Here is a 23,274-nt window from a genome sequence, read left to right on the forward strand (position 1 = left end):
AAACGCATCGCTTCAAAGGTCTAGACAGAGGAGCTCGCGTTAGAAACACGTCAACAACAACGTCAACGTGGCACGGAAGGTCCCTATCGGCTCCACTCCAGCTCACCATGAATCAGTCGGCTGGTGGAGGAGCAGCTACCTTAGACGGACGGAAGTGCTGCTCGGCTGAAGTGGTACTCTAATGGGAAGCTGGAATATTTACACCCTCCAAGTGCTCAGTGGCGCAAAAAAATGGGTGAAAAATTAAGTGCCCCCTTTACATTGTCGCTGCATCTGCGGGAGGGTTCTGCTTCTTCTGGAGTGCCCATGCCGATAGGGTGATAGGCTATTAAAGAGATGTGTGGTTAAACATCTTCCTTTTGATTTGTTGCGTTCTTTTTTATCGCACAGACTCTTCCGGAGGGCCTCAGGTGTTTCAAGTTACATCCTCCAAAGATCGAGCAGCGTAAGAGATAATTGCAAAAACCAGGAAGCAACATCCGCCGTACAGCAAACTGGCTGGCTTCCTGCTTAGTTCGCTTGCTCGCTGTACTTGCAGTTCGGTTGATGGACAATGCATCTCTCTAAACACACAAACGCATCATCAGCAGCGCACGGTCTCGCTGCCAGAGAGCCAGAAGTCCAGCAGCAGCAGCAACAGCAGCAGAAGACGACTAGCTCGCGACTTAGGAGGCGGCAGCAGGACCAATGACCAGGAAGCGAACCGGGTGCCGACTGGCAGTGACCTTCAAACGTTCCAGTATGCTTGCATCGAGCCGGGAAGATGCGCACACACCTGAAACATTATTTGCACTCCATTTCCTTCTTGCCAACTTGCAACCATCCGTCTGACATGTCCATCTTGCTCGGGTTGCTCCATAAAAACGCTTCTTCTCTTGTCTGTTCTATCTTTTTTTCCCGTGCTGCACTTCCCCGAGCATTTGCTGATGCATTCCGCGTGGTGCATCAGGTTCTCTTGTTTGCTGCATCGCACGCACGTATGCTCGCCGTCTCGCTCTCGCTGGGGGTGATTATGTTTTTAAAAGCCATTATCGTAATCTCTTTGAGTCATCGCGGACACTTCTGGTGTGTGAGCGGGTAGAGGAACAAAAGGATGGCAGGGAGGAATTTATTTGACAGGGATTTAGACAAGACTTTAAGTTCAAGTTACAGAATCGACTTTCGGGAGTGGATTTTATGTGATCGATAGAGTTGGGTATTCCAATTCTCGATACTGTTGGAGGGAGTTTGCTGTACAGAAGCTGGGCCAGCAGGTAAGATAAGCTCAGACCCACTCCCAGGTTCCTGCAGCATTCCTCCGCACAGGGGTTTCTGAGACCGATTGCAACATGGTGCAGTGCGGTGTAGAACGATTCGCGACGCGCCATGAGTGTGTTGAAAGCGAAACACAACAGCAACAGCAAAAAGAGAAGAGCGCAGTTCTAAACATGCAGAGAGTCGGTGGGGTTCGCATGCATGTGGCACAACGACGACGAGCGACGAGCGATGACGACGACGACGCGCGAAACCGAAGAAAAACGGAAACGAAGGGCAAAAGCGAAGAAAAACTAAATAACAAGTGACCTTCTATAGAGCGATCACCCTGCACAAATCTCACCCTGCGCAACGTCCATCGTGTCCTCCTCCCCCCGCTTCTATTCCTGCCTCCCCATGCGCGCAAATGCACATAAAAATGCATCGATGCTGTACGGTCGGCCGCGGCACTGCACTGCAGTTGCACTGGGTTTCAGTTTTCTTATGTGGTGCTTTGCTGTGTGCGAATGTTGCTGTTTCTCGTTGCTAAAAAGTGAGATCTTCAGTTCTAAGCCCTCTAAAGCGAGATAGAGTGGCGAGTGGCTCGTTGCCACGCGTTCTGTCGTACGGCTGTTGAGTGCATTGGGAGCGATGATTGGGAAGATGATGATGCATCTTGGCTGACGCTACCACACTGGTTTGGGTTGATTGTTCTCCTTCGTTTCGTCTCCCGTTTTCTTTTATTGGTACTACAAACAATGTGCAAGTTGGGTGGAAGTCCCCCACCAGTATAACAGTTGTATAACAGTTTGTTGCAAAGACGCGACGACTCGCTATTCGCAGCTGATGATGCTTTAGACTATTTTTAAACGCGGGCGCTGTTTTGCCAACTTCCTCCAGCGGAAAAAAAACAATGATGCACCGTGATGCAATTGCACTCGCGAAAGGGAGAAGAAGCAAACAGAAAAGAGCTAGAGACGAATTTCCGGAACGTGAGACAGTAGAACGAATTGCAAAGAACGCAAAACGCACTCGGAAGGAAATGACCGATGAAGCCATCGGAACGACGGACGACCCGGAGGGGCCTTCCATTGCCTCAGCGTGTAGAGCAGGTTATTTTTACGCTTCCGAACAACAAAACCGATCCTCCGAATGCTTGGTCTTATTGGATTGGAGAAGAGGAATTCTAGTGCTCTCCGGTCGGTATTCCGACGTATCCACCGATCGACCTGTTTGGCGAGCGCTGCTCGGTGCAAGCGACCGACCTCACGTGCAGCATTTAAAGTCCACAGCCGAGGCGACCAACGGCAAGGAACGGGATGGAATCCAGGCTGTAGCAGGAAGAAGGAGCAGCTTGTTTGAGTGCTGAGGGGAAGGGAAGGGTGTGTTTGGCACAGCGAGAGTGTCACCTTGGGGAAGTACGAAAAAAGACACGTTAAACCGGAAAAAGATGGGCAAATGGATGGCGTAAGCGAATATCTTAGTCGCATTAGGCAGGGAGTGATCGACTGTCACGTGCGTTTTGAGTAGCGTGTTGGGCGCTTGGGCGCTGTACTAAGACGCAGCATTACAGTACAGTTGGGGAGTTCTGTTGACGTTTTAATTATCTTGGCTTTGTTTTGCACTGAGTCAGGATAATAATTCTCGCAGCGATAGATGCAATTGTCGCCCATTCATTTCCTGACGCGATGTAAACATTCCCGGCGAACTCGCTCATGAACGGAACTGACCCCGGGGTGGGTGGCGATGATGTGGGGTGAATGTTTTGCATTACATTATACTATTTTAAATTATTTCATACTTCACCCCGGCCCCATCCCCACGACCTATTGGGAGGGGGGGATTATATACCATTGCATTGGCTATTTACACCGCGGTCAGTAATTGATTGCGCTAATTCTGACTCGTTCTCTCCCTCTCTCTCTCTTTCTTTCGCCACCAAACACGGCTTCCTTCCTTCCGTTTAACAACAAACAAAACGGACGTGTTCCGTAACGCGCATGCCGCGCGCACATCAACCGCCACCGCGCGACCGTGGTCATCGACATATTGTCTTTGGTTGCATTCGCTGAAGGTCACCCCGGGGTGGCGCTTGGTGTGTTGGGTGGATTGTGCAAGAACAGAACAAGACAAGCAAAAAAACCTACACAAAACCGGAACACCGGATCGGAATTATCCAATTGGTTCCGAGCTGGAAGGGAAGCTAAGAAGGTGGCGAATCCCTATTACATCAACGTCGTCAAGATGCGGTAATGGGTTCCCTTGCTCATCTTAAAGGTCGTGCTGTTATCTAATCAGATTAAAGATCGCAGGTGTTGGATGACGGCAAAGGCTTCTCTTGAGCTTCCGGTACAAGCGGACTTGGGAGGTGTGATAAAGGTTTCATGGTGTTGTTTGGTCCTGTATATGGAGGTCTGAACTGAATCTCACCAGATTTGGGAATCCTGGTTCAAACGAGGACCAGACATACAATAACACATGTTGTTGAAGCTCACCAAGGAGGAGGTATACACATTCAACTTGTCTGGTACTTGGGAAATTAAAATAACACCCCATTCCAGCCAGAGGAAGAACGGCATTAAATCCATCCCGACACCACCTTCTCGAGTGGTTCGCCCCGAAAAGCAAACGGATGCGCAGCTGACGAACCAGACCAGACCGAAACGACCGAAACAAAAAATCAAGATCAACATGCAAAAACCCCGGTGCGAACCTGTCTGCGAACCTACTCCAGCCGACGGAAGCAGACGAACGGCTAATTGCTGTTTGCTGTCGCATCAGGAAGTTACGCTGCAGGTAACTGCACCGAGACCCATCCATTTGCATTTCATGAAAGTGCAGTGCCGCGCTGAAGTTTGCCACCAGTAGTTACACATTTGGTGCTGTCGACCGGCCGGGAAGAGTTGCCTTACCACCCATGCACCCATTCGTTTGATTACGATTAGGTTCCGTACTGGGCTGGAACCCCCGATTAATGGTCGATTTTATTTTACAAATTGCAAAACGGCATAACGTGACCGTGGGCCAGAACGCATCGATGGGCAAAGCGTCATAAGGAAGGTGGCATAAAGCGGCCCGCCCAAAAACACGCTGGCCGCTGGAGAAGCCGGAAGTGTTTAATAATGGTAAACTGGACGGGACGGGTAGTTAGCGCTCAACTTTTTGGAAGTGATGACACTCGGACGCACAATAAAATCACTCTCGCCGGTTCTTGCGTGCATTCCACGCCGGCAGAGTGATGTGGCAGCGAGCAAATTAATTGGTGACACCGAATTTAACTGTCACAAAAACGGAATACTGCACGTCTGCCTGTTTCTGAGCGCGTTTATATTTATGATCTGGCACTGGAAGACGCTCCAACGGCTCGTAAAAAAAGCGTTCGTCTAACGTGCTGCTAACGATGCTGAAGAGGCCCGATGATGAGCACGCCGTACAGTATATCGAATCAATTAGCACTGGGTTGCCGGGGAGGAGGAGGTTATAATATAAAAATCGCGGAACAGGCCGCATGCGAAAAGAAAAGATGGCGCGAGAACAGGAAACGCATAAAAATAAATTCCACATTTATCGCCGAAATAAAGACTTCGATTGAAGCAAAACGGGGGTCCTCTTTAAGCGTCTGTCGGTTAGCTGTGAACGAAGCTTGCTCGTTGCTTACAGCACGGTTTAATTTTATCTGGATACAGCAAAGTTCCAATCGGAACGCTCGGATGGAGGATACGCTGCGTCGGCCAACGGTTGAATGGTGATCTTTGCACAGTTGTTGTCATCCGCACCAAAAACGGGGTCTCGCGTCCCGCGCGATTTTTGTTTGATTGCTTAATTTGACTCAATTTCGGGCTGTAGCTGTAGGAAACCCGGCTCAGATCATTTTCGCCGAGCACTGTAAGGTCAACGATCTACGCACAGTGATCACAGAATCCGCCAACCAGGACGGAAGCGGAACACGGATGAGCATTCGAGAGCCAGGCGGGAGCGTTTTATGGCAACTCGCTAATGTCTGTCTGCGTCTTGGAAGTGGACGAAAAGAAAGAATTGCAAGCAGAAAGAGGGCAACAGGCGTATCGTATTGCGCACAGAAGTAATGCGACGGAGTTGCACTTGCGTCGAGGCAGTTTTGTGGATGCACATTGCATAGGTAATGACGAGGATGACGATGAGCCGGAGCAAACAGACCCACTCGTCTGGATTCCTTTTTTGTGCTCTGCGGCTTCGGTACAGCTCCCGGAACTCTCGAACGGAAGTCGACTCGACACATCCACAGCCATCCAGAGCGGGAGGTGTCTGATGGGATCTCGCTATGGTATGCACAGGTAGCTCAGAGAAAAGGGTGCGAAGAATAAATTATCCCTTGTGTTGTGCTGTGCACTTTCCAGCACCAAGATTCTCGGCTGTTCCGGCGTCTTGAGTGTTAGTTCCGGAGCAGGACTTTGAGCAGCTGATTAGCATAGAGTCCCCGTAAACCACCACTAGACAACTGATCGTATCGGGAGCATATCCGGCCTTCCGGCATGCAAAAGTGTGGCCTCGGTTATTTATGGGCTTTTTTTGTCTCTCCCTGCGAGTTCCAGTGGAATGCGATCCACTGATGGAATGTACGCTCCAGTAGCGGGTAAAGTGTTTACAGAGCGCCGCGTGCGAGGAGAGAATGGCGGTGCATTAGACAAACAAGTGTGTTGCATACCGGGGCGTTCTTTCCTAAGGCTTCAGCGTGGCAAGTTAGCTTAGCAACTTCCACTTCAAGGGCTGCACGTTTGCGTTACTTCATCGCGATTCGCTCTGGCGGATGGTGAGTGGATCCGGAAGGAAGGAATTGAGCACTAAACATCGCCACACGACGTTGCAGTCTCGTGCAGCAGCGCTCTTCGTTGCGTCACTAGCGAAGTCGAGTTTCTGTTGGAGATTCCGGTTCCCCGTTCTTGAGCATATTTCATAAGTAGATCGGTTGCTAGAAAGCTTCTACTTGTGCGGTGAGTCAGTAGAAATGGATGCCCGCTTGAAGTGCGATGAATCACTAACGACCACACCGGTGCGGGATCTCGTTTGGAGCAGGTTTTACCGGCCAGACTTAACGATGCTCCGCACGTACCTAGGCGCGCTGCTGTCTGAAGGTATTTCCTTCTCAACGGGGCAGTTTCGTAAAATCCATGTACACACACACACACACACACACACACACACACACACACACACACACAGGTCGGTGTTACTTCCGGTTTGCGAATTCCATCCATCCGATTGGACAGTCGAGCGGCACGGCATCCAACTTTCCAACTTCGATTCTAGCGGCGCCGACAAAACCGCAACCTTTTGCGCCCAAAAGGGCCCAGCGAGCCGTCCGAGTTTCTCCCTCCGGTGGCCTTCGAAACCGCCGACTGTGGCACGTGTTGGTGGTGGGCCGGTAGGCTTGACCATAACTTATTGCAGGATATTGCGCGAAGGTATTCCGCTTTTTGTTTTTTTGTTCGGTTCTGCCACCAAAACGGTGGTTGTTTACCTAGAGTGTCAGTGTCTTGAACACCACAGTTTCAAGTTTCTATTTTGCATAGTAGAGAACCCCCCCCCCCCCCAAACACAACTACACACACACACACACGCGCCAAAAGAAAAACGGAAAAGCTGTTGTTGTGTTTTCCTTCGGTGCTTCGGTGTTCGGGCTTCGTGCGTCGTTCGCGGATTTCGACCGTTTGCATAAGCGCACCCAGCTTACCCGGACCAGAAGCCTCAGAACTGACCTTCAGCAAGTCGCAACAAAAACGGAACGCAACGGTAGCAAACGGTACCGTGACGAACGGCGCCAGTTTACACACATGGAAAGCGTGCTGTTTGTTGCAAAACCAAACGGAAGTGTGTATGGACGAATGGGTCCACGCGGCAGTGGGCCGTGGTTTTTTTTTGGGGGGATGAGTATTTGCTGAGGTAATGTACCCGAAAAAGTTGTCTACTGAGAACCCACGGCCCTGGTGGCAGGAGAAAACTGATAATGAAGCAGAAGGCACGTCTCGCAGCCCTAGACCGGGTGACGTTGGGCAGAGGGCACGCCACTCTCTTCCGGTTGGGCAAAAAGGGCAAAAAAGTAGCTATATTAGCAGGGATTGGCTTCAATAGTAGGCTCTGGATAAGTGTCATACATGACGTTTGAGTTACAAGTCTTCCTATTAGCGTCCAAGATACGTATAGAATCTTAGCGCCATCTAGTGGAAATTTTACGAACCTTAGCTCCAGGAATCCCTTATTCAGATTGTGCAATTTCGCATACTCTCCGAATACTATCAAATCACCTTTTTTTAGCAACTGCATGTTATCACCACGTTGCACCTACAATCCTCTCCGACCCGTCCTCCTCATGCCCCGTCGTATCACCCTCAGCAACCCCAACCAGCTATCATCATCTTACTGCTGCATGCGGTTACGTTCGTCACGTATGCACCTCGCTTAAGACTGCTGGTCGCGGGCCAGAAAATGTGTTTTCTTCCCACCCGAAAAAAAATCCCGTTCTTCTCTTGGTGCCTGTGTGTGTGTGTGTGTGTCTGTGTCCACACCGAGTCTAACCGAAGAAGCTAACCATCAAAGACGTCGAAACGTTACGCTCGCGCCCAGAAAAAAAGGCAAAAGAACAAAAAAAAACGCGACCAAATAAAACTGAAACGCATTCTTATCGCAATTGGCACAAAACCAGGCACATAGAGCACATACGCACACCGCCGTCTGGATGCGGTAAGGTTGGTTCTTTCGCGTGTTTGCGTTATCAAATGGGTGGCCGAACAAGGCAAAAAAAAAAACGCGAGGAAGAAATAAAGTAACTCCCAGCCAGATGAACGAGTTCGGCGCGATTTCGCGTGCTGGTGTGTGTGTGGTTGTGCCTGAGATACACAGTTTGGCAGCAAGTTGCGACGGCAATACGGAAGTTGCACACCATTTGTTGATAATAAATTTTGCATGTGGTAACGCGTGCGGCCGTGCGCCAGCAGGATGCATTAGCGGAGACGTGACGTGCAAACATGCTGATACGCTTAAACGTTCTCGAACGTTTGCTAATTGTTCGCGGTGTTTTCCGCTAATAGGCCGTTAAATAAAGAACTTCTGGAGCTCAATGGATTCAACGGGAGCGGGGAGCATAAAGGTGACAATAAAATGTGGCCAAGATAGCTGCATTTTGTCTGAGTTGAAGTTAAACGTTCGCTCGAAAGTGATCTGCGAACAAGCCAAATTTCGGGGGCGCTCTCCGAACGGTGTGGAATGATGATTATTATTGCCACACATTAGCTGTCAGATTCCAGCGTCCAACACACTCCGGGAACACCTGATCGTAGGTGACAAACGGTGCCGGGGTTTATGAGATCGTGGCGTCGTGAGTAGTATAAGCGATTTTTAATTATTTCTGTGACAGATGACTTTCGGAGCAGCATTTTGAGTGGGTCTCGGACGGGCTCGTCCTGTCACCACTGCACTGGGCGGTGCACCACCGCTTTATTAGATCTCGCACGGTTGGACAGTTGGAATGACAGTGGCGTGATTAATGCTTTGTTTACGGGATGTGTGACGCTCACTGTGCAGGTTCACTGACCAGTCAGCAGCGTTTCCGGCGCTGTTTGTCTTTCGCAAATATATCCGCCAGCTGCAAATGCAATATTGGCCGAATCTTACGCAGACGTACGTCCCCAGAATCTCAGCGCCTCGGTCGATCGCTCGCACGACACAGGATAGGACAGGAAGGAAGAGAAGGATTGTTTTTTTTTGCGTGCGGGGGTCTTTCAAATATATTTTCTTCCCATCCTACACCGATGTGCGGTAATGCGCGTAATACAACCGGTCGAGTGACATGTAACGTTGCATATAGAGGCGGGCGTGATGGTTCGCCTACTGCTGCTACTGCAACAAAATGATGCTTGTTGGGCATGATGTATACAGTTTTTTCGAATCCTGCTCTTTTCGCCTCTGTTTTGTGTTTCTGCAGTCTCCTAAATATAGAACGATACACTGAATGATCGGCAGTCTGCAGTCTTCCTGAGCGCAGTTGATGCTGCCTGCCTGTTCCCCTCGGGTTTTTTTTGGTGTATTTTTCGCACATTGCACTGATTCTGGGGAGCTCAGCCATTATCGAGCAGCAGATGACAATCGCGGGTAACCGTGGATCCGGTTCAGGCACGATCCGAGGGTGGGCGAAACATCCTGTACCGGATGACCTATGCATGTGTGGTGTGTTCCTGGCTCCGCAAAGAACAAAAATCCATCGCGTTGAAACGCATTTCCGTTTGGGCGAAAATGCAACAGGGCGAGCAATCATTAGTGACACACGGGCACCAAAATTTGCAATGACATGTCTGTCAGGCCGGCGATCCACGGTCGCATATCGCACTGCCGAGGTGCATTGTTCCCTGTGCACGTCGCTGATAATTTTAGCAACTTTTGACAACGTTGTTTGGTTGTTGTAAAAATAAACGAAAGCAACGGGAAAAAAGGGGTTAACATTCCACGGAAGAAACCTCCCACCGGGCGTCGGCTTCTTCTGCCCCGCGATTCACCCCTCAACGCCAAATGGGGTAGAATAAGGTGCGCGTTCTGGTATGAGGAAATAAAGAAACGCACAACGCACAATCACGCAGCAGCAGCAGCAGCAGCAGCAAATTGCATATATGGCGGCCGTCAGCCCCCGATGGAAGCGCACTCGGGGCCCACCCCACACAACAGGGAAGAATGTTCATCGGAAATGTAAATGTTTATCCAGACGGTCGTTTTGGGGAGCTTTTTTTTTTTGTTGTTGCTATCCGTTTCCCTGGATTTCGTCCAGCTCGTGTGTCTGGTGTCCAAAATTTGCGCACACACACGAACAAAATTTCGGTGGCCACACGCTGCTCACTTACTGTGGGGTGGTGTACTTCAACCAGACCGCAGCAGCAGCAGCAGTGACGCCTTTGCGACGTCCTTGAAACGCAAATTTGGAGACGATTCTCCCCCCCCCCCCTTTTGCTACTCGCCCGCTCGCTATCTCTGTCCATCCACCACCCTCGGGGTGGTATTGCCGGTGGAGCTGCTCGTTTGTTCGATAAGAATGTTGCGAATTTTCTTCTTCCGCAACGAAGGGAACGAGACTTTTTTTTGCCTGTGTCGGGGGTTTGCCACATTTTATTAGTGTTACCAAGCGCGCGCACACGCCAACCCCGTTCGCTCGCCCATTCTACAGATCCTGTTGATGGAGAGGGTGGGGTTGTGGTCTTGGAAGGGTTGATGATGGAGACGGGAAAGAAGATGAAAACAAAACAAATTTATCTTCAATAGAAAACACGGAGAACCTCCCCCATCGAGAGCACAACACGGTAGTCGGTGGAGTGGGCGCCGTGTCGCCACAATGTAGTATTGCGAAAATCAGTTCCAATTGACCTCGAGTGAGTGGTGAGAGTGTGGGAGAGAGTGTCGTCACACATGCGTCTCCCTCACCTGTACACCAGCACAGAGAGAGAAAGAGTAGCGATGATGGGGGTCCACAGGTCAGGTGAGATTTTAATTGCGGCCGGTGTGGTGTAGCAGGCGATGCGTTTACCTGATGCTCTATTCGAACAGCTCGCTGTAGCACCGCTAGTGATCGAATATAAAGCGTGAAGCCTCTCCAAAAACCTGTTACAATTCTCGCGTTATGCAACCCCAGCAACCGACGGCCAGCTAATCGATCGCATCAAGACCATCGTTCAGAATAGTCCCAAAAATAGCCCTCCCTTGCAAAAAAACAGGCCGTAGTACACGGCCAAAAACACGGTCCTATGATCGTATGACTTACGCTATCACAACCTACAACCGTCTAGTGGCGTCTTCAATCAGGAAGTATTTTAAAGTACAATATAACTGATAAAACTGTTGCCGCCCCGTGCACCACTTCCCCCAGCTCCCTCAAACCACTGAAGCCTTACCCAATTGTAAACGTTTGTAAGCGCGTTGCACAAAACAAACAGTATAAAATACACATCATCACCAAATGGCAGATAGAAGAACCGAGAGAACCAAGAACAAGATACGCTCGCCCGTACGGCTTATCGGAAGGTAGCCCCGGCGTACTGTGCGCGCGTCCTCCAGTGCGGCTTCCTTATCGGGAATTCAATGCACGGCCCGATGCATGCACAGTTGCAGCCGAAAAAGCGCAAGCCCGGGGTTTTGCACTGACGAGCGTCAAAAAATAGACTGATAACCGAAAAATACCCCCAATCTCCACTCCCAAGCTCCTGCCCCAAAAATACAAAAGGCGTAACCATCCATCACCGGGCTCCACTCGAGTGGGGTCAAAGACTAGCGTATTGCATGTGCCGAGAAGTGTGCCGGAAAGCCCGAACTTTAGCACGTCAGCCAGGCGACGATGCACCCGCCAACAGGCAACCGGTGGCGTAATCTCAGCCACTCCGAGGTTCGGCCACCTCGGAAGATAAGCAACGAGCAAAGTCGTGTGCGTGTGCCGCGAGTTCTGGACTTTGCTGGAGGTAATAAATCGCAATGCTGTGGATGTGTGGTAATGCGTTCGCTTTCACTCGGGATTGATATATTGATTGGGGATTGATGTAAGTGAGAATTAAAAACTTACGTGGTACACTCCGCTGGTTCCAGATGTTGCGCAGCGGTGGCGAATTGTGATGGTAAAAGTTGGGCCGCAGGAACGGGCCGGACTGTAGATGGGCGGCCTGCTGCTGGAGGTGCTGCTGGGTTGCGGCCGCGGCCACGGCAGCTGCTGCCACCTGGGAGAGAGCGGACGAGGACGAGAGGGAGCCTCCGTTCGGTGAGCCGGTCCCCCCATTCGGATGCACCGACAGTGGTTGACTCTGGGAGTGCTGATGTTGGGGCGGTGGTTGTTGGTGATGTTGCTGGTGATGTTGTTGCTGGGATGCCTGCTGCTGGTGTTGCTGCTGCTGTTGCTGTTGCTGCTGCTGCTGCTGGTGCGGATGTGACGGTTGGCCCGGCTGGCTGCTGACCGGTCCGGTGCTGCTGGTCGGAATGCCAAGGCGAGCCTTCAGCTCGTCACTGCAGGCCGGCTGGCCTCCGCTGCTGGAGCTGTCCACATCGGACACTCCGCTGTCGGCGGGACTCGGAGGTAGTGAACCTTTTTGTTTGTTTCGGTGGGGCGGTTCAGGGTGTCAGTATCGGGCGACGCGATGGAAGAGACAGAGAATCGGAAACGAAAACATTAAATTCTTTTCCAGCAACGAACACAGCTGACGAATAGGATACATGTGATCGTAAGGGGAGAGCGGGCCTCCACAGTACGATATGGTGGGTTGTGTGTGTCATTAGGACTTCACTTCACAATAGACGATTAGCGAACAAAACAAAACAAAGGTAACAGATTCGTTCTCAAAACTAAGATTCTTATCGGGCATGTGTATTTATTGCGCTTCACTTCACCGAACCGAGCGCGACTTAAAACCCTCACAGAAGCGAACCCAGGATGCACAGCATGCATCCACTTCCTGGCAATTTCCCGAGGCTCTCCCGCTCCTTAGCCGCTCCTCTTGAAGAGGAAAGGATTTTTATAAGAAACATTTCTCGTTGCATTCCTTTGTCCGTAATGGCCAGCAGTGTGTGCAGTTTTTTATTCCTTCCCTCATTTAATCCGCTCGCGACGACTTCCCACTGCGCCAGTTACCTTGTAACGATCATTACAGCGCCCAAAACGTTGTTTTCTGTGTTATTATTATACTGCGACGCATTCCGTGCATCCTAATCCAAAGGAATCGAGCAAGAAAAAAAGGGGTCCTGGTCTTATGAAACAACATCGTTTTTTTTTTCCTTCTTCGCATACCCAAAACTGTGCGGATGGGCCAAAGCTAAAAGGGATCGGTACAGGTGAGAAGCGATATCAATTTTATAGCAAATCTCTCCCAACGAACCACCGGAGGGTGACGAATAAAAAAGGGATCGGGCGGTGTAGGCGAGTAGGTAGTTGCGGGCGGGTGCCAATTTTCGATCCTAGGATCGTGTCCCTAGGATCCCGGGAACAATTGGCACCCGAAATTAGGGCCCTTCTTAGGCGAAAAGGATCGCTTCGTTGTGGGAAAGTGTAGAGAAGAAATGAAAAACTGCAACCACGCTCTCACAAGGATCAATCAGCGCGAGGACGATGACGATCAGTTGTTACAGTTTTTTTTTGGTGTTGTTCGAATGGAAGGTAAAAGGTACGGGATCGATGATTGGGATCGCCGTACTTGATTCAAGTTTGAAGAAGCGGTTTGGCTGCAAGCAGTTGCCAATAAAGAAACGGAGCTAGGAGCTTGATAGCGATGCTTAGGGACAGCTCATTCATCCTTCTGCGCATGATTCGCCATGAGAAATTATAATCAGGAGGAATTGAAAATGCAGTAGCCAAAATCATTAAGGATCTGTCGAACCATGCATGATTGGGCACTGGAATAATATTTGTGTTTTTGTGTGGAGACGGAATACCCCCGAAAGGACACCAGCAAGGGTTGGTGATCGTGTGTAGGTGAGCCAGCAATGCTCGGGAAAGAATAACAAAACCTAGGTACGAGGTACGCTGCTTGAGCCAGAATAATTGTGATGGGTTGTAAAATATGCGAACATGATTTGACTGTTTTTTTCTTCGTCTCCGTCCTGCACGTCGCACGCATTAACCTTTTCCGTGATTTTTCCGTGAGGACATTTCTGGGTTGTCGTTGTTGTTGTTGTAGGAAGAATGCCACGAGCGTCTCGATGCGGCACGGGAAGAACACGACAATCATTAATTATAATTTCTGCTTCTCTTATTTTCGGAAGCAATCGTTCGGCCCAAGAAGCGAAAAAGCAAACCCCTTTTTCCCATTTCATTTGAATTCACTTTCACTTTCTGCTTTGTGCACGAAAAGAGACGTGGGAAAAATGTCAAAATTGGATGGCATTTCGGGGTTTCCGCTTCCTCTTCGGTGAGCATGATTCATAATTTACCACGGAAAATCATATCAAAATTAAAAACAATTTCCCCCGCAATTTCGGATGGAGCGATCGCATGAATCTAATAAAAATAAATCGGTTCTGGGTGAAGAATGCCGGCAGATGGGACATGTGTGCAGTTAGTCGAACTGTGTCGTGTCTGTGTGTGTGTGTGTGTGGTACGTACTTGCAAGTTTGAGGAACGCTTGATGGTGGGAGCTTTTCAACTTCTCCATCGACCGCAAATGGAAAATGTTCTCCAGGAAACCATCGTCGTCCAGCTCGAATGCGCCCAAGGTACCGGACGTGGCGTACGGGAATGGGACAGTCGGGCAAACTGGCACAAAAGGTGTTTTTTGCGTGAGATTGGTGTTTAGGGTTAGTTTTTGCAAATTTATTCAAGCGAAAAACCAAATTCTAAGAAAATTGGCCGAAACAGATTGAACCAGTAAGGGTGTTTAAAAGTGCTTCAAGAAAAGGGGTTGGAATTGAACTTGATAATTTTGTGGAAAAAGGTGCAAAATTTGTAGAAAATTGTGGAAACGAAATGAGGAACTTGCTTTTATATTCTTTAAAATCTGTTAAAAGTAGAAATTTTTATAAAAGAGCCAATTTTAGCATAAGAATAATAGTAACATTACAATTCTTCAAAGTACAAAGAGTGAAAAAAAGAGTTGAAAAGCAAACATGACAATGTTGTGAAATATCAGACAAAAAAGGTGCAAAAAGTAGATAAAAAGAGATGGAAAATCTCGCCATTCGAAATATGCTCAAATGCTCAACAAAGTATTTCAAGGAGAGCTACCTTTATGCAGGCAGCTAACAGGACAGGATAACGAAATGAACACAGCAACTAGCCATATTAATTGGTGGCAGCAATTGTGCGCCACGCATCACCAAACGCCAAGCCGACCTCAATAAACAACTTCCGGTTTACCCGGCTTGTTCACTTTCGACGCACCCGGAAACTCGGGGCTCTAGCGGCCCGAAGGGATAGGGCAGGATTATCGTTCGAGTTGGAATGCGTTTCTTTCCTGCTAGCGGGCACCCATCTTCTCGACTTCATCAAACGGATCGCAATGTATAGCGGCAAGAAGCTCGTTATTGCTGGACCCGATTACCCTACGATCGCGCGACAAAACGATGTGCCGAGTTCAGGTGGCGAAACACCAGGAAGACCCTCTCGGGCGCGACTGTACCGTACCAGCCTTTCAACGGTCGAAACCACCGTCGAAGAAACCAAAGGGGTGTTCCGGATAAAATATGGATGTTTCTGCTGGTCTTGTTTCCGCGGGTATTTGCTGCCTTCCCCGTACGGAGGAAGTATTAGACAATCAGCGTTGTTTTTCTTGCTGGTTGCTTTGTTTCCTGGATGCCGCGCTGCTCGGGAAAAGGGAGCGCGCTGATTGAGCAGCGCAGCTAATCGCAACAATTTGATGGACTAGTTCAACACTGGTCATCAACCAAACCAGAAAGCCCCGGGTGCAGAGAACCTTCCTAGGCACTCTCCTCACAGTGACACATGCTCGCATAGGACCTTGGTCGAGCTGAAGCGGGAAAACAGGACTGGAACCCTGGTCAGTAGCAGGCAGCATCCAGCCCTTCGTTCGGAAAAAGTCCCCGTGCGCACCGTTTGATTTCTTTGTCATTTATGTTTGCATACTTTGAATGCTTTCCCCGCAGAGGGTATACGGAACTTCCCGGCTGGAAGAGTGAGAGGGAGAGCGATCCTCAACGTAGAAAGAAGGAAGTGAAATTTAAGAACTCGCAGCGAGCAACGTTTTTGATAGCAAGAGAACCTACAGAACGGGAATGTCACGCAACCGGAAATCTTCGTCCGCGTGTCCTTGCTTCCGCGAGGCAATTGGAAAAAAAACACCAACTAACTATCAGCATTTTTTTGCCTTCCTCTGGCTGGTCCAGTGGAAAAGAAAGCACCGATAAAATGTTATCTTTCCGCGGACCGTTTAATTTCGGTTCGACAAACGTATCCTTCCACTTTTCTCACGCTTTCTTGCCTCTGTTTAATTGCTTTGTTTAGAACGGAGGTTTTCTTTACGGGGATTTTCCCTTTACCATCCGCGAATAGAAGGAACGCGAATGATTTATTTGCTCAATAGCCGGTCGGTGGTCAGTCAGCCCGGTCTAGTCCGGTTGTAAGTTTTTAAAGCACTTTTTTCTTCTTGCCTCGCCCTGGCTTCACGATACAACCGACGAAAGGATCTAGTTTCGTCAGAAGCAAGCTCATTCGCCGGTTGGCAGGAGAAGGAGACAAAGGTGACGAGAGCTGAGGTCGATCAGGCGACAAAGAAATGTGTCATCGTAATTTATTGCTTTTCGCTTGATTTGGTCACGTTTCGGTTTTTCGACGGGAGGCACAGTTTACGGCGACTCGGGGAGAGAAAAGGGAGACGCGGAAACAGTGACACGGAAAAGCCATCAAACAGCGATCACTCACGGGCATGTATTCGCAAGACAGCAGACAATGTCTTGAATCCTTTCGGTTGTCCGTGGCCTGCCTATCATTCGACTCCAACTTTCTTTGCGACGGACGGATGTGTTTGCTTTAATCAGCAGGATTACGAGGCGGAAAAAACTAAAACCCTCCAAGGAAAGAGAGAGAGGGAGAGAGACAGAGGGAGAGAGACAGAGGGAGATAATCTTGGCAAGGATCATCTTCCAGCTAGCTTCCGAAGCAAGGGAAGTAGAGGGTCTCCGTCTCGTCTTAAACGATGTCCGGGGGTCCATTTTGCCTGGGTATTATTACTATTACGCTTGTGTGCGGCCAAATCGATGCGTCCTTTTTTAACGGTGCGTACAGTGTTGCGTACTTTGGACGCGACCGGTCAACTTTGCGTAATTGATTCATCTGTCATTTGAACCGCGGTGGACATTGGAAGGAGGTCCCCGGCTTTCGGTGGTTCGGTGCCGGTTTTCAAGCAGCCTTGAGCTCTGGCAGCCTTGATTGAGCTGGTTGAGTAAGATGGAAGGGAAATGGAGACAAATTTGGAAATGATCTTTTCGTTTACTTGGTACCCTTTATGAGGTTGAATTAGATAGGAACAGCATTAGAAGTATAGAGCATGTTTTTGAGCAAACAATAAAATACAAATTATTTTTGACTAATTTTATAGAATATTTACAGTGGTCAATCTACAGTATCATAGCTGTTTGCTGTTGATAAAAAAAATAAGGATTTGGAGCTGTTGCTCATAATACATAATGTAGATAAGGTCCCACCGAATAAAATTGTAATTTTGTTAAAATTTTTGGCAATAATGCCATTGTTTGATTAAATTAAATTTTTGCGATGATTTTTCAAAAAACTTTTTTGCATGTAGCAAAAGTTACATTTTTATAAATTCTGTACATTGATTATTGTTTCAAATAGATTATTTTCACACACTCGCCGGTCGACGGTCGGCGAAAGGATCCTTTCATGGGTTTATTTCGCTCACTAGCGGAAATTACGAAATCAACTTGCTCCAACCGGTCCCCGGAAGGGAAGTTACGTGAGTTCTTTTATTTCTTCCCTGCTCCTATGGATCCAGTGGCTGGCTGATGCCTTCATACACCGTGCACATCGTTCATGAATAACTGATTGAGAAGCGCAGGAAGGGAACGCCAACGCCAACGAACCTTTTTTCCCTGGTAAAAGATGCCGAAGCCGTAAACCTATTCCGATGGCAGTGCTTTTTGAGTACGCACCGTACCCGGCTACCGGAAGCGACGACGGCGCTCCACGGCCGAGAGTGTAACACGATTTCCGGCATGCTCCTGCGTTGTGCTCCTCGATTTCTAGAGGACCGTGTCCGAGTGAAGCGAGCAAGCAAGCAAAAAAAAAAAAAATGGATCCCCACTCGAGCTCCCCGGGTTGCCAGAAAGGATGTATCGCAGACGATTCGATTGAAGAGCCCCGGAAGAAGTGCCGGAACAAACCTTCCATCATGACTCATGCATGAAGCCGGGACACTACACTTACACACTTCAAAAGACGACGTTGACGACGACGACGGCGACGAGGGTTTTTGTTCCGATCCACGTGCGCCAACTCTGGGTGTGTGTGTGTTATGTAAAACAGGGCGCTGGGAGGAAGTCCTTCCGACCAAGGTCACTCGCGGGTCGTGCGGGGATGACTTGCACAACAAGACGGAGCATTCAAATATTTATCTCGTCCCTGTCGTCCGGAGACAAGGTTGTTACTTTTTAAGTTCATACACTCGCCGGCACCGGAAATCGTCCCACTCAATCTTTTTGGATCACTTTCCCGACGCGAGACATTCGCTTTGTCTGAAAGCGAAAAGAATTCGAGTTCTTATAACACCCGTTGGTCAGTGTGCAAATATAGAGTCCTCGGCCTGGGAGATGTTTGCACGGGCCGCATATCCTTTAATAAGGTTCGTCACCTGTACCGTCGAACGGGGGGGGGAAAAGGATGCGTCGGGCTGCGAGCAAAGATGCATCTGCCCTGGGTCTGTCTGTCAATACACCCTTCTCGTCCTTTTTTGGCATTATCCTTGCTCCCATCCGCCATGGTTATTGTTGGCTTTAAATCCTCACAAATCGGTTTCGGTTTGTTCAATCGGATCGGTAACTGGAGATCGACAGTGAAGAGCGTGGCCTATTACACCACACCGACTCGTATCTCGGTTAACCCCGTGACGAAGTATTGCATTTTGGGTGCAAACAGTGAACCGCAGCAGGGCGGGCCCGGATAGAAATGCGGTCCCCGCATGCACAAAGAACCCGACGGTACATCACCTAATAGTCAAATGTTTATCCTTCACCTCGGCAGAAGGATTATTGTGGAATCGGATCGGTGTACCTTCACACCGGGCAATGGGATTGTTTCGCTTCCGAAAAAGAAAGGATCAATAGTAACGAAAATTGTCGTACCTCCTTCAAAGCACAACACGTGCCACGGCGAACGGATTGAGTCACACGGGACCCGACATTTTGACAGTAACAGATGAGTGCCGGTTGTGAAGGATGCAATCGCTCCTATTTCCACGTCATCGTTCACCCCGGCAGCTGCCAATGGAGGAGCAGCAGCACACAATGCGCCATTGATTACTCAATTGAAAGGGGTCAAACGGTCGTCGTCGTCGTCGTCACATTGTGCAAAAACGCTTTCCTACGCAAACAATCAAACACACACACACACCTACGCGCGGATAATGGGTAAGCAAATTTTGGGCTTACGGCCGTCCATTTTGTGTGTTCACAGTTGCATTACCACAACATTGCAGCTGCTGGGTTTTTGGGCAAGGATTTCATTATGGTCCATAATCGCCAGCCATCGATTCTTCGCGCTCATCTGTCGCAAATATTGATTAGGATGATCAGCAAAATTTGGTTGAAAAGCTGCAATGCTACGGAAAACCCTTTCGTCCTTTCCACTGGGATGGGGGTCAATTGTCTTCAGGAGGATTTAGTTGTGGTTGGCGGGATGTAAGTCTGTGTTGGTTTTGCAACACGATGAGTCAACAGTTTAATGGAGGGCGAAATTGCAACCGCTGCAAGGAAAAGGTGGCGCAGCATTATGAGGGTGAGAGCAACAACCGGTGAAGTTATGATGACTTAGAACATTGTCCTTCATATTCAAGAGCTTAGAACGATTAAGGCCATTCATTGTAGATTAAAAGCAATGGAAAGAAGATATTCTGACCGCATAGTAAGCTTTGATTGTTTAGTGCACTGACAGCTGTCAAAAAGTGACAGCTCTGATTTATTATTTGGAAGGCGATTTATTTACATCTGTATTAAGTTGTCTAAAACCTGCTTTCTAAAGTGCCAATATACTTAAAGAATTGAAGATTGAAGTCTGATAAGAAGCTCCCGAGCACCAGGACCTCCTTTCCAACGTTTAATCCCACAGTGCGTGTGTGTGTGTGTGGCGATTTGCGTTTTATTTCCTCATATAAAAATAAATAAATCCAAACCAACCGCATCGGCCATCGTCCATTAAGATCTGCCGTCGTCGCTACCGTCGTCATCATCATAATAATGATTTGCCGTGCACGATACAAAGGTTCGGCGTCGACAAGGACTTCTGTGTGATTTGCATTTCTATTGCCGCGTTCGGCTTTCCCATGCTTCCACGGGCATGAACGGGTGTTTCACCCCGGTACCTGTACCTGGCGGGCCCGGGGATGATCCTTCGCTCCCTTGACTTCTGTGCTTGATGGGTTCCAATTTCTATAGGACCAAGATACTTCCGGTTTCATAATGGTCACTCTACCTTTTCTACCATTCGGATCACCCGTGTAGTGTGTGTGTGTGTGTTTTTTGCTTCCCTTTGCTTTGCCTCCTTACCCCTTCTTTCTCCCTTGCTTAATCTCAGAACTCGGAAGGAAATTCCTCTTCCTACCAACCATGGTAACTATCTTGTGTTTTTTTTCTGTAACATTTTAAGAATTCTACCAGTTTCATCGTTAGCTGCGGATCCCTTTCGCGCTCTTACTTTCCTCACAGTTTGAAGACATCAGAGCAATAGCAATGTTATAGGCTCCCGAAAGGAAAAAAAACGGAAGGTCGCGATCATTTTTCCTTAATACTTTCTGCACCAATTCGGACCAATCTTAAGGGGGAAAAAAAAAACAAAAACTCGCGGATCACAAAAAAGGGTGTCTTTCTCTTTGGCCTATGCGTAAATGGAAAGAAAATAGTAGGGCTCCGGGATGCGGGCACAAGGAATCTACCCGATCCGGCCGCTGCCGGTCAGTTGTGGCAGGGAATATTTTGATGGATCCGCGTGACGCGCGTGAGCTCGCGTTACGAGCCGAACTCATAATTACAACTCGTCATGTGTAATAATTCCACATAATCAACATGCGGGACTGACGGCCCTGTGAGCGAGAGCGAAAGAGACATCAAAGGGGACGTTTGTGTAGGGAAGTAGGATAATAAAGAAAAAAAAAAGGTTGGACGAAGGTAAACATCTACCGGAAAGGCGCACATCGAACAAATGAACAATGAAAGCAAATAGCCATCGCGCGGAAAACTCGTTCCCTTCGGACAGGGACTATCGCCATATCGCACCGGAATCGCATAAGTGGCGACGTGCCGTTCAGCACCGAAGACACTACCCATCATCGTCATCCCGGCAAGTGACCGACCGGGACGACCATCTTGACGAGCGGGTTACGCCGATCGACAGCGCTTTGCCCAGAGATTGTCAGAAGCATCCTCCCCTCGATCTGGTGAGCTGGATGCGTGATGCCTCCGTGCTTGCTGCTTTATTGTGTCGCGTTTGTTTGGTGGAAAAGTTGCGTGAAACTTGACGGCACAGCAACCGCAACCGAAAGCCAAAGGACAAACAACGGGAAAGGCTCTCGGGAAAGGAAAACAATTCGTGCCACCGTCGGAAAAGGGGTACGCAATCGGGTAAGGTAAGGAGAACGTTTTTTTTATTGTTTTTCTTAAAATTAACTATGATTCTGCAGAGAGAATGCAAAGGAGAACAGTGAGACGCAATGGAAACGGTCATTAAAATGTAGCGTGAAACGTAGAAAGCGGAGCAAAAGAGCAAAAAAAGTGCTACGAAATCCTTCAAAGGAGGTTTTGTATTGAAACAGTGGTTGAACATGAATGCAGGTTTGAAAATATAATATTATCAAAAGAGTTATGAGAAGATTGTGGCTAGCGTTCGGAATAAAATTCAATCCTTCATTGCATTATTTCAATTTTTATGGTCTTGAATGCTTTTTTTGGGACGAAATTGATCATAAATTTCCCGTCAATAATGTAAATAAAAACATACAACTCGCTATTGCATACTTTTAGGCGTTAGCCTAGTTTCAGTCTTTACGTAAGCTTTTATCAGCGAAAAGAATTAATATTGAAGAGATTATTTACAATCTTCAACTCTTAATTCTTGAAGGATCGACAGAGCCTTATTCCGAACTCCAACTAATTTTCTTTTTCAAAGCCACTAACATTATTTGAAGAAAAAATTTAAAATAAGTACAACAAATTTGTAATAAAATGTTGAAAGTGAGCGAATTAAAAGAAAAGGACTAGTGCACTTGAGATGTAAGAAAAAGAGCTTTAATCTACTGTGAAGCTGCAGGCCCGCGCTTTCCGTCAGCTAACGAGCTCGTTTGTGTGGGAAAGAAATTGTTCCCGCACATTTCCCCAAGACTTGCAATAAAAATGGGTTCTATTTTTACCCGGCCCTTCGGCCTGCAGCTTCACATTAGTCATGCACGTGTTTTGCAGCGGGTGTAAACAAGAAACGACATTCGGCCTGTAACGCTATCATCGACACTGGGGCTCACTAACCTGTGCTGGACGTGCTGTAGCCACGATGGTACGGTCCCTGCGGTAGGTGCGTACCGCTCAGGAGCCCGTGCAGTAGGGGCCTGTGCTGCTGGGACGGCTGTAACGTGCTGGCCAGCAGGCTGGCCGTTTGCTGCGACTGTCCACCGGCCAGGGACGACCGTTGGGACTGTGGCGGAGGACTCGGCGATTGCGGCAGGATCGGTATCTCGGTGTCCACTGGAAAGATAGAGAAGCAAGAAACACGCGCTCAGTGAGATCATTCGATTTACGATCGCGCGAACCGGCCCCTTTATCAATGCGAAGTTCCATCGGAAGAAAATAACACATTCCACGCGGGCGAACGAGCCGGAACCGAGAAAAGTTCTAGCGGCACGATGTGCTTCGTGACTCGGCGATCGAATGGAGCGTCCGAAGGTTGGTTTCTTTGCTCATCCGAAACGTCCAAGGTCTCACGCCGTTCGAAATGAAAAAAACAACAACAACGATCCAACCTACGAAACGTGTCGTGAATGCACGTTTGGGATGTTTAAATAGATTTCACGGGAAATGTTTAATGGCCGCAGAAGCGCATGGGATGGTTCGGGGTCAGCCATTCGCTATCTTGAAGATGTAGACAAATTCGCAAGACAAACAGTTTGACATATTACGGTAGAATTTACAACGACTGGCCAAAACGAAACGTAACAGCTCAATTGAAATGATTCGTACATTAACCTTCCACTTCCCGAGTGGATGGGCCCGACACCGTCGAAAGGATGTGCGGCAAGTTCACGCTCGACGTTACGTAAAAGCTTCAACGTTGGCTGATAACCCGGAACGAGAAGCTTCCAGAGAAAAAAGCCGCTTCTAACCGGC

General features: G+C 48.6%; 1 protein-coding gene across 3 annotated transcripts in view; it reads right to left on the bottom strand.

Moving 5' to 3' along the window:
- Positions 1-23,274, bottom strand: part of LOC118510137 (ecdysone-induced protein 74EF) — a 213,471-nt gene that overhangs the window by 4,428 nt on the left and 185,769 nt on the right. For all 3 annotated transcript variants that reach the window (XM_036051617.1, XM_036051618.1, XM_036051616.1), the window contains 2 exons: positions 22,420-22,635; positions 11,801-12,313 (listed from right to left, as the gene is read on the bottom strand). In XM_036051617.1, coding sequence (XP_035907510.1) covers positions 11,801-12,313; positions 22,420-22,635 — 729 coding nt within the window. The remainder of the gene's footprint in view (positions 1-11,800; positions 12,314-22,419; positions 22,636-23,274) is intronic.

The sequence above is a fragment of the Anopheles stephensi genome, chromosome 3 (genome assembly GCF_013141755.1).
Source record: "Anopheles stephensi strain Indian chromosome 3, UCI_ANSTEP_V1.0, whole genome shotgun sequence".
Classification (NCBI taxonomy): domain Eukaryota; kingdom Metazoa; phylum Arthropoda; class Insecta; order Diptera; family Culicidae; genus Anopheles; species Anopheles stephensi.